Source organism: Salmo salar, unplaced genomic scaffold, assembly GCF_905237065.1.
Source record: "Salmo salar unplaced genomic scaffold, Ssal_v3.1, whole genome shotgun sequence".
Taxonomy (NCBI): domain Eukaryota; kingdom Metazoa; phylum Chordata; class Actinopteri; order Salmoniformes; family Salmonidae; genus Salmo; species Salmo salar.
In genome coordinates this window covers 12,501-25,000 of record NW_025547196.1, presented here as the reverse complement: position 1 = coordinate 25,000, position 12,500 = coordinate 12,501, and the positions used below count along the sequence as shown (strand labels likewise).

The following is a 12,500-nucleotide window of genomic DNA, read 5'->3' as shown; positions in this document are numbered from 1 at the left end:
GAGGAGAGGAGAGGGTTAGAGAGGAGAGGGTTAGAGAGGAGAGGAGAGGGGTTAGAGAGGAGAGGGTTAGGGTTAGGGAGGAGAGGAGAGGGTTAGAGAGGAGAGGGTTAGAGAGGAGAGGAGAGGGTTAGGGAGGAGAGGGTTAGAGAGGAGAGGAGAGGGGTTAGAGAGGAGAGGGTTAGGGTTAGGGAGGAGAGGAGAGGGGTTAGGGAGGAGAGGAGAGGGTTAGAGAGGAGAGGGGTTAGAGAGGGTTAGGGAGGAGAGGAGAGGGTTAGGGAGGAGAGGAGAGGGTTAGAGAGGAGAGGGGTTAGAGAGGGTTAGGGAGGAGAGGAGAGGGTTAGGGAGGAGAGGAGAGGGTTAGAGAGGAGAGGGGTTAGAGAGGGTTAGGGAGGAGAGGAGAGGAGAGGGGCTCTCAGCCACTTTAAGGAAGCTCTGAATCACTTGTCTCTGTTTCACTGGGTATTAACACTAAATTAATGTGGTGTGTGTGTGTGTGTGTGTGTGTGTGTGTGTGTGTGTGTGTGTGTGTGTGTGTGTGTGTGTGTGTGTGTGTGTGTCCTCCAGGCTACGTCCAGAGTCTGATCCGTCGGGTGATCAACAACGTCAACATCGTGGTGAATAACCTGATCCTGAAGTACGTGGAGGATGACATCGTCCTGTCTGTCAACATCACCTGTGCTGAGAGTTACACCGTCCACGAGTTCTGGGACCGAGCCTTCATGGACATCACAGGTCAGCTGTCTGCACACACACCTGTTAACCTGGACACACACCTGTTAACCTGGACACGCACACCTGTTAACCTGGACGCACACCTGTTAACCTGGACGCACACACCTGTTAACCTGGACACACACACCTGTTAACCTGGACACACACACCTGTTAACCTGGACACACACCTGTTACCTGTTAACCTGGACACACACCTGTTAACCTGGACACACACCTGTTAACCTGGACACACACCTGTTACCTGTTAATCTGCACACACACCTGTTAACCTGGACGCACACCTGTTAACCTGGACACACACCTGTTAACCTGGACACACACCTGTTAACCTGGACACACACCTGTTAACCTGGACGCACACCTGTTAACCTGGACGCACACCTGTTAACCTGGACGCACACCTGTTAACCTGGACACACACACCTGTTAACCTGGACACACACACCTGTTAACCTGACACACACACCTGTTAACCTGACACACACACCTGTTAACCTGGACACACACCTGTTACCTGTTAACCTGGACACACACCTGTTAACCTGGACACACACCTGTTAACCTGGACACACACCTGTTACCTGTTAATCTGCACACACACCTGTTAACCTGGACGCACACCTGTTAACCTGGACACACACCTGTTAACCTGGACACACACCTGTTAACCTGGACACACACCTGTTAACCTGGACGCACACCTGTTAACCTGGACGCACACCTGTTAACCTGGACACACACACCTGTTAACCTGGACGCACACCTGTTAACCTGGACACACACCTGTTAACCTGGACACACACCTGTTAACCTGGACGCATACCTGTTAACCTGGACGCACACCTGTTAACCTGGACGCACACCTGTTAACCTGGACACACACACCTGTTAACCTGGACACACACACCTGTTAACCTGGACACACGCACCTGTTACCTGTTAACCTGGGCGCACACCTGTTAACCTGGACGCACACCTGTTAACCTGGACACACACACCTGTTAACCTGGACACACACACCTGTTAACCTGGACACACACACCTGTTAACCTGGACACACACACCTGTCAACCTGGGCACACACCTGTTACCTGTTAACCTGGGCACACACCTGTTAACCTGGGCACACACCTGTTAACCTGGACACACACCTGTTAACCTGGACACACACACCTGTTAACCTGGACACACACACCTGTTAACCTGGACACACACACCTGTTAACCTGGACACACACACCTGTTAACCTGGACACACACCTGTTACCTGTTAACCTGGGCACACACCTGTTAACCTGGACACACACACCTGTTAACCTGGACACACACACCTGTTAACCTGGACACACACCTGTTAACCTGGACACACATCTGTTAACCTGGGCACACACCTGTTACCTGTTAACCTGGGCACACACCTGTTAACCTGGACGCACACCTGTTAACCTGGACACACACCTGTTACCTGTTAATCTGCACACACACCTGTTAACCTGGACACACACCTGTTAACCTGGACGCACACCTGTTAACCTGGACACACACACCTGTTAACCTGGACACGCACACCTGTTAACCTGGACACACACACCTGTTAACCTGGACACACACCTGTTAACCTGGACACACACGTGTTAACCTGGACACACACGTGTTAACCTGGACGCACACCTGTTAACCTGGACGCACACCTGTTAACCTGGACGCACACCTGTTAACCTGGACGCACACCTGTTAACCTGGACGCACACCTGTTAACCTGGACACACACCTGTTACCTGTTAATCTGCACACACACCTGTTAACCTGGACACACACCTGTTAACCTGGACACACACCTGTTACCTGTTAATCTGCACACACACCTGTTAACCTGGACACACACCTGTTAACCTGGACACACACACCTGTTAACCTGGACACGCACACCTGTTAACCTGGACACGCACACCTGTTAACCTGGACACGCACACCTGTTAACCTGGACACGCACACCTGTTAACCTGGACACACACACCTGTTAACCTGGACGCACACCTGTTAACCTGGACGCACACCTGTTAACCTGGACGCACACCTGTTAACCTGGACGCACACCTGTTAACCTGGGCACACACCTGTTAACCTGGACTGATAGTAGACACACACCTGTTAACCTGGACACACACCTGTTAACCTGGACGCACACCTGTTAACCTGGACACACACCTGTTAACCTGGACACACACCTGTTAACCTGGACACACACCTGTTAACCTGGACACACACCTGTTAACCTGGACACACACCTGTTACCTGTTAATCTGGACACACACCTGTTAACCTGGACACACACCTGTTAACCTTGACACACACCTGTTAACCTGGACACACACCTGTTAACCTTGACACACACCTGTTAACCTGGACACACACCTGTTAACCTGGACTGGTAGCGGGAACACACCTGTTAACCTGGACTGGTAGTGTGGGGCCACACACCTGTTAACCTGGACTGGTAGTGTGGGGACACACCTGTTAACCTGGACTGGTAGTGTGGGGACACACATGTTAACCTGGACTGGTAGTGTGGGGACACACCTGTTAACCTGGACTGGTAGTGTGGGGACACACCTGTTAACCTGGACTGGTAGTGTGGGGACACACCTGTTAACCTGGACTGGTAGTGTCGGGACACACCTGTTAACCTGGACTGGTAGTGTGGGGACACACCTGTTAACCTGGACTGGTAGTGTGGGGACACACCTGTTAACCTGGACTGGTAGTGTGGGGACACACCTGTTAACCTGGACTGGTAGTGTGGAGACACACCTGTTAACCTGGACTGGTAGTGTGGGGACACACCTGTTAACCTGGACTGGTAGTGTGGGGACACACCTGTTAACCTGGACTGGTAGTGTGGGGACACACCTGTTAACCTGGACTGGTAGTGTGGGGACACACCTGTTAACCTGGACTGGTAGTGTGGGGACACACCTGTTAACCTGGACTGGTAGTGTGGGGACACACCTGTTAACCTGGACTGGTAGTGTGGGGACACACCTGTTAACCTGGACTGGTAGTGTGGGGACACACCTGTTAACCTGGACTGGTAGTGTGGGGACACACCTGTTAACCTGGACTGGTAGTGTGGGGACACACCTGTTAACCTGGACTGGTAGTGTGGGGACACACCTGTTAACCTGGACTGGTAGTGTGGGGACACACCTGTTAACCTGGACTGGTAGTGTGGGGACACACCTGTTAACCTGGACTGGTAGTGTGGGGACACACCTGTTAACCTGGACTGGTAGTGTGGGGACACACCTGTTAACCTGGACTGGTAGTGTGGGGACACACCTGTTAACCTGGACTGGTAGTGTGGGGACACACCTGTTAACCTGGACTGGTAGTGTGGGGACACACCTGTTAACCTGGACTGGTAGTGTGGGGACACACCTGTTAACCTGGACTGGTAGTGTGGGGACACACCTGTTAACCTGGACTGGTAGTGGGGGACACACCTGTTAACCTGGACTGGTAGTGGGGGACACACCTGTTAACCTGGACTGGTAGTGGGGGAGACACACCTGTTAACCTGGACTGGTAGTGGGGGAGACACACCTGTTAACCTGGACTGGTAGTGGGGGAGACACACCTGTTAACCTGGACTGGTAGTGGGGGAGACACACCTGTTAACCTGGACTGGTAGTGGGGGAGACACACCTGTTAACCTGGACTGGTAGTGGGGGAGACACACCTGTTAACCTGGACTGGTAGTGGGGGAGACACACCTGTTAACCTGGACTGGTAGTGGGGGAGACACACCTGTTAACCTGGACTGGTAGTGGGGGAGACACACCTGTTAACCTGGACTGGTAGTGGGGGAGACACACCTGTTAACCTGGACTGGTAGTGGGGGAGACACACCTGTTAACCTGGACTGGTAGTGGGGGGGAGACACACCTGTTAACCTGGACTGGTAGTGGGGGGACACACCTGTTAACCTGGACTGGTATTGGGGGACACCTGTTAACCTGGACTGGTAGTGGGGGACACCTGTTAACCTGGACTGGTATTGGGGGGGGACACCTGTTAACCTGGACTGGTAGTGGGGGGGACACCTGTTAACCTGGACTGGTAGTGGGGGACACCTGTTAACCTGGACTGGTAGTGTGGGGACACAGACCTTTTAACCAGGGCTGTAGTAGTGGACTATGTAGGGGACAGATCTTTTAACCAGGGCTGTAGTAGTGGACAGGAAACCCTCGTTGTGAGGTGAACTGTGGGTACCTAAACCGGTGTTGTCCTAAACGTCTGAGTCGGGACCCGCCGTTGGGTGGTGGCAGAGAAGCAGGTGGTTCTGGGCCTTTTGGTATTTGAAGTGGTTTTCTCAGCCAGACTAAGTGGCCTGTTAACTGTAATTAAAGAAACATCGTTGTCCATTAAGCCATTAACACCCCCCCCTCCTTTAGTGAGAACACTTAGTCCACTTCTAAATGCCCTGGTACTGAAGAGACAAGTGTCTCTGCTGAATGTCTTCTCTCTCTCTCTCTCTGGCTGTTTGAAGTGGGCTCAGAGATAATGGCAATTTACTGCCAGGGCCTGGACATCTCGCCCTCTCCCTCTGTCTCTCTCTCTCTCTCTCTCTCTCTCCCTCTCTCTCTCCCTCTCTGTCTCTCTGTCTCTCTGTCTCTCTCTCTCTCTCTCTCTCTCTCTCTCTCTGTCTCTCTCTCTGTCTCTCTGTCTCTCTGTCTCTCTGTCTCTGTGTGTGTGTCTCTGTGTCTCTGTCTCTCTCTCTCTCTCTCTCTGTCTCTCTGTCTCTCTGTCTCTGTGTGTGTGTCTCTGTGTCTCTGTCTCTCTGTCTCTGTCTCTGTGTGTGTGTGTGCAGTATATTTTCACTCCGGACTTCAACATTGCTCGTCCTAATATTTCAGCTTTTTTTTAATTCCACTATTTTACTTTTAGATGTGTGTGTATTGCTGTGTATTGTTAGATATTACTGCACTGTTGAAGCTGGGAACACAAGCACTTCTCTACACCCTCAATAACATCTGATAAACATGTGTATTGGTCTCCAGAGTGGCGCAGCGGTTCTAAGGCACTGCATCTCAGTGCTAGAGGCGTCACTACAGACACCCTGGTTCGAATCCAGTCTGTATCACAACCCGGCCGTGATTGGGAGTCCCACCGGGCGGGCCAGCGTCGTCCGGGTTTTCCTGGAGTCGGCCGTCATTATAAATAAGAATTTGTTCTTAACTGACTTGCCTGGTTAAATAAAAGTGATTTATATTTTGACTAAATGTCTTCCCGTCCTCTGTCCTGTCCCCCCGTCCCGTCCTCCCGTCCCGTCCCCCCCGTCTTGTCCCGTCCCCCCCATCCTCTGTCCCGTCCCCCCGTCCTGTCCCGTCCCCCTGTCCCGTCCCGTCTCCCCTGTCCTGTCCCTCCTGTCCCCCTTGTCCCGTCCCCCTGTCCCGTCCCCCCGTCTCGTCCCTGTCCCGTCCCCTCCCGTCCCCCGTCCCGTCCCGTCTCCCCTGTCCTGTCCCTCCTGTCCCCCTTGTCCCGTCCCCCCTGTCCCGTCCCCCCATCCTCTGTCCCGTCCCCCCGTCCCCTCCCCGTCCCCTGTCCCGTCCCGTCTCCCCTGTCCTGTCCCTCCTGTCCCCCTTGTCCCGTCCCCCTGTCCCGTCCCCCTGTCTCGTCCTGTCCCGTCCCTCCCGTCCCCCGTCTCGTCCCGTCCCCCCGTCTCGTCCTGTTCCTCCCCTCCTTTCCCCTCCCATCCCCTCCCGTCCTCCTGTCCCCCCGTCTCGTCCTGTCCCGTCCCTCCCGTCCCCCCGTCTCGTCCCGTCCCCTCCCGTCCTCCCGTCCCCTCCCGTCCCCCCGTCTCGTCCTGTTCCCTCCCCTCCTTTCCCCTCCCATCCCCTCCCCGTCCTCCTGTCCCCCCCGTCTCGTCCTGTCCCGTCCCCTCCCGTCCCCCCGTCTCGTCCCGTCCCCTCCCGTCCTCCTGTCCCCCCCGTCTCGTCCTGTCCCGTCCCCTCCCATCCCCTCCCGTCCTCCTGTCCCCCCGTCTCGTCCTGTCCCGTCCCCTCCCGTCCCCCGTCTCGTCCCGTCCCCTCCCGTCCCGTCCCCTCCCGTCCCCCCGTCCCCTCTCGTCCCGTCCCCTCCCGTCCGTCCCGTCCCTCCCGTCCCCCGTCCCGTCCCCCCCGTCCCCTCCCCAGCTCCTGATCTGGTGCTGCGTAAAGTGATCAACTTCAGCGACTGTACGGTGTGTCTGGATAAGAGGAACGGCAGTGGAAAGATCCAGTTTTACCAGGATCCTCTCCTTTACAAGTGTTCCTTCAGGACGCGACTACACTTCACCTACCAGAACATCAACTCTAAGATCCCTGCTGTTATCAAGGTGAGAGGCACAGACCTACAGCCCACTCTAGCCACAGGCCTGCTGCTAGCTGACATCCTCTCTCTGTCTCTGTCTGTCCTGTCTGTCCTGTCTGTCCTGTCTGTCTCTGTCCTGTCTGTCTGTCTGTCCTGTCTGTCTGTCCTGTCTGTCCTGTCTGTCTCTGTCTGTCTCTGTCTGTCTCTGTCTGTCTCTGTCTGTGTCTCTATGTCCTGTATGTCCTGTATGTCCTGTCTGTCTGTCTGTCTGTCTGTCTGTCTGTCTGTCTGTCTGTCTGTCTGTCTGTCTGTCTGTCTGTGTCTCTCTGTCTGTGTCTCTCTCTCTGTCCTGTATGTCCTGTATGTCCTGTCTGTCTGTCTGTCTGTCCCAGTTAGTTATAGAGACTGGGTTATAACACAGTGAGTTGTGGTACGTTAGGACCAGTTATAGAGACTGGGTTATAACACAGTGAGTTGTGGTATGTTAGGACCAGTTATAGAGACTGGGTTATAACACAGTGAGTTGTGGTATGTTAGGACCAGTTATAGAGACTGGGTTATAACACAGTGAGTTGTGGTATGTTAGGACCAGTTATAGAGACTGGGTTATAACACAGTGAGTTGTGGTATGTTAGGACCAGTTATAGAGACTGGGTTATAACACAGTGAGTTGTGGTATGTTAGGACCAGTTATAGAGACTGGGTTATAACACAGTGAGTTGAGGTACGTTAGGACCAGTTATAGAGACTGGGTTATAACACAGTGAGTTGTGGTACGTTAGGACCAGTTATAGAGACTGGGTTATAACACAGTGAGTTGTGGTACGTTAGGACCAGTTATAGAGACTGGGTTATAACACAGTGAGTTGTGGTATGTTAGGACCAGTTATAGAGACTGGGTTATAACACAGTGAGTTGTGGTATGTTAGGACCAGTTATAGAGACTGGGTTATAACACAGTGAGTTGTGGTATGTTAGGACCAGTTATAGAGACTGGGTTATAACACAGTGAGTTGTGGTATGTTAGGACCAGTTATAGAGACTGGGTTATAACACAGTGAGTTGTGGTATGTTAGGACCAGTTATAGAGACTGGGTTATAACACAGTGAGTTGAGGTACGTTAGGACCAGTTATAGAGACTGGGTTATAACACAGTGAGTTGTGGTACGTTAGGACCAGTTATAGAGACTGGGTTATAACACAGTGAGTTGTGGTACGTTAGGACCAGTTATAGAGACTGGGTTATAACACAGTGAGTTGTGGTACGTTAGGACCAGTTATAGAGACTGGGTTATAACACAGTGAGTTGTGGTATGCGTTAGGACCAGTTATAGAGACTGGGTTATAACACAGTGAGTTGTGGTACGTTAGGACCAGTTATAGAGACTGGGTTATAACACAGTGAGTTGTGGTACGTTAGGACCAGTTATAGAGACTGGGTTATAACACAGTGAGTCGTGGTAATGCGTTAGGACCAGTTATAGAGACTGGGTTATAACACAGTGAGTCGTGGTAATCGTTAGGACCAGTTATAGAGACTGGGTTATAACACAGTGAGTCGTGGTACGTTAGGACCAGTTATAGAGACTGGGTTATAACACAGTGAGTTGTGGTACGTTAGGACCAGTTATAGAGACTGGGTTATAACACAGTGAGTTGTGGTATGTTAGGACCAGTTATAGAGACTGGGTTATAACACAGTGAGTTGTGGTATGTTAGGACCAGTTATAGAGACTGGGTTAAAACACAGTGAGTTGTGGTACGTTAGGACCAGTTATAGAGACTGGGTTATAACACAGTGAGTTGTGGTATGTTAGGACCAGTTATAGAGACTGGGTTATAACACAGTGAGTTGTGGTACGTTAGGACCAGTTATAGAGACTGGGTTATAACACAGTGAGTTGTGGTACGTTAGGACCAGTTATAGAGACTGGGTTATAACACAGTGAGTCCTGGTACGTTAGGACCAGTTATAGAGACTGGGTTATAACACAGTGAGTCGTGGTATGTTAGGACCAGTTATAGAGACTGGGTTATAACACAGTGAGTCGTGGTATGTTAGGACCAGTTATAGAGACTGGGTTATAACACAGTGAGTTGTGGTATGTTAGGACCAGTTATAGAGACTGGGTTATAACACAGTGAGTTGTGGTATGTTAGGACCAGTTATAGAGGCTGGGTTATAACACAGTGAGTTGTGGTATGTTAGGACCAGTTATAGAGGCTGGGTTATAACACAGTGAGTTGTGCTATGTTAGGACCAGTTATAGAGGCTGGGTTATAACACAGTGAGTTGTGGTATGTTAGGACCAGTTATAGAGACTGGGTTATAACACAGTGAGTTGTGGTATGTTAGGACCAGTTATAGAGACTGGGTTATAACACAGTGAGTTGTGGTATGTTAGGACCAGTTATAGAGGCTGGGTTATAACACAGTGAGTTGTGGTATGTTAGGACCAGTTATAGAGACTGGGTTATAACACAGTGAGTTGTGGTATGTTAGGACCAGTTATAGAGACTGGGTTATAACACAGTGAGTTGTGGTATGTTAGGACCAGTTATAGAGACTGGGTTATAACACAGTGAGTTGTGGTATGTTAGGACCAGTTATAGAGACTGGGTTATAACACAGTGAGTTGTGGTATGTTAGGACCAGTTATAGAGGCTGGGTTATAACACAGTGAGTTGTGGTATGTTAGGACCAGTTATAGAGGCTGGGTTATAACACAGTGAGTTGTGGTATGTTAGGACCAGTTATAGAGGCTGGGTTATAACACAGTGAGTTGTGCTATGTTAGGACCAGTTATAGAGGCTGGGTTATAACACAGTGAGTTGTGGTATGTTAGGACCAGTTATAGAGACTGGGTTATAACACAGTGAGTTGTGGTATGTTAGGACCAGTTATAGAGACTGGGTTATAACACAGTGAGTTGTGGTATGTTAGGACCAGTTATAGAGGCTGGGTTATAACACAGTGAGTTGTGGTATGTTAGGACCAGTTATAGAGACTGGGTTATAACACAGTGAGTTGTGGTATGTTAGGACCAGTTATAGAGACTGGGTTATAACACAGTGAGTTGTGGTATGTTAGGACCAGTTATAGAGACTGGGTTATAACACAGTGAGTTGTGGTATGTTAGGACCAGTTATAGAGACTGGGTTATAACACAGTGAGTTGTGGTACGTTAGGACCAGTTATAGAGACTGGGTTATAACACAGTGAGTCGTGGTACGTTAGGACCAGTTATAGAGACTGGGTTATAACACAGTGAGTCGTGGTATCGTTAGGACCAGTTATAGAGACTGGGTTATAACACAGTGAGTCGTGGTAATGCGTTAGGACCAGTTATAGAGACTGGGTTATAACACGGTGAGTCGTGGTAAGCGTTAGGACCAGTTATAGAGACTGGGTTATAACACAGTGAGTCGTGGTACGTTAGGACCAGTTATAGAGACTGGGTTATAACACAGTGAGTCGTGGTACGTCGGGACCAGTTATAGAGACTGGGTTATAACGCAGTGAGTTGTGGTACGTCAGGACCAGTTATAGAGACTGGGTTATAACACAGTGAGTTGTGGTACGTTAGGACCAGTTATAGAGACTGGGTTATAACACAGTGAGTTGTGGTACGTTAGGACCAGTTATAGAGACTGGGTTAAAACACAGTGAGTTGTGGTACGTTAGGACCAGTTATAGAGACTGGGTTATAACACAGTGAGTTGTGGTACGTTAGGACCAGTTATAGAGACTGGGTTATAACACAGTGAGTTGTGGTACGTTAGGACCAGTTATAGAGACTGGGTTATAACACAGTGAGTTGTGGTACGTTAGGACCAGTTATAGAGACTGGGTTATAACACAGTGAGTTGTGGTACGTTAGGACCAGTTATAGAGACTGGGTTATAACACAGTGAGTCGTGGTACGTTAGGACCAGTTATAGAGACTGGGTTATAACACAGTGAGTCCTGAGTGCGTTAGGACCAGTTATAGAGACTGGGTTATAACACAGTGAGTCGTGGTACGTTAGGACCAGTTATAGAGACTGGGTTATAACACAGTGAGTCGTGGTATGTTAGGACCAGTTATAGAGACTGGGTTATAACACAGTGAGTTGTGGTATGTTAGGACCAGTTATAGAGACTGGGTTATAACACAGTGAGTTGTGGTATGTTAGGACCAGTTATAGAGACTGGGTTATAACACAGTGAGTTGTGGTATGTTAGGACCAGTTATAGAGACTGGGTTATAACACAGTGAGTTGTGGTATGTTAGGACCAGTTATAGAGGCTGGGTTATAACACAGTGAGTTGTGGTACGTTAGGACCAGTTATAGAGACTGGGTTATAACACAGTGAGTTGTGGTACGTTAGGACCAGTTATAGAGACTGGGTTATAACACAGTGAGTTGTGGTACGTTAGGACCAGTTATAGAGACTGGGTTATAACACAGTGAGTTGTGGTACGTTAGGACCAGTTATAGAGACTGGGTTATAACACAGTGAGTTGTGGTACGTTAGGACCAGTTATAGAGGCTGGGTTATAACACAGTGAGTTGTGGTATGTTAGGACCAGTTATAGAGGCTGGGTTATAACACAGTGAGTTGTGGTATGTTAGGACCAGTTATAGAGGCTGGGTTATAACACATCTGACTGGCCTAGTTTCTGCTGTCCGGCTGTTTTCACAGCCGTGTTTCACCCATTTCTTATTTACCGTTGTGGACATGGAATAGAGTCTAGACCAGGGCTCCCTCCAGGAACAGGGTGGGAAAGCCCGGGTCTAGACGTCTCTCTCTCCAGGAACAGGGTTGGAAAGCCCCGGTCTAGACGTCTCTCTCTCTCAGGAACAGGGTTGGAAAGCCCCGGTCTAGACGTCTGTCTCTCTCCAGGAACAGGGTTGGAAAGCCCCGGTCTAGACGTCTCTCTCTCCAGGATTAGGGTTGGAAAGCCCCGGTCTAGACGTCTCTCTCTCCAGGAACAGGGTTGGAAAGCCCCGGTCTAGACGTCTCTCTCTCTCCAGGAACAGGGTTGGAAAGCCCCGGTCTAGACGTCTCTCTCTCCAGGATTAGGGTTGGAAAGCCCCGGTCTAGACGTCTCTCTCTCTCCAGGAACAGGGTTGGAAAGCCCCGGTCTAGACGTCTCTCTCTATACTAACTGTTTCCTCTTCCTCCTCTTCCTCCCGTCAGATCCAGACGATGGTCGAGTCCCTGAAGCTGTCCATCACAGACCAGCAGCTGCCCATGTTCATCAGGATCATGGAGCTGGTCCTCAGCCTCTACTACGGAGAGATAGGAGGAGGAGGGAAGGACGGAGAGGGAGAGGAGGGGAGCGGAGATAGAGAGGTCATCACTACACCAGGTTAGTCTGGGGTTAGACTCTGGTCTATACTGCCCTCTAATACAGGGGGGAGGAGGGG

At 50.5% G+C, this 12,500-nt stretch overlaps 1 protein-coding gene across 1 annotated transcript in view; it reads left to right on the top strand.

The window, feature by feature from the left end:
* LOC123731745 (vacuolar protein sorting-associated protein 13B) overlaps nucleotides 1-12,471 on the top strand; it is a 29,970-nt gene extending 17,499 nt beyond the window's left edge. The window contains exons 3-5 of the mRNA XM_045711144.1: nucleotides 565-732; nucleotides 6,928-7,109; nucleotides 12,271-12,471. Of these exons, the coding sequence (XP_045567100.1) occupies nucleotides 565-732; nucleotides 6,928-7,109; nucleotides 12,271-12,447 (527 nt within the window). The 3' untranslated portion in view covers nucleotides 12,448-12,471. The remainder of the gene's footprint in view (nucleotides 1-564; nucleotides 733-6,927; nucleotides 7,110-12,270) is intronic.
* Nucleotides 12,472-12,500: the final 29 nt, after the last annotated feature.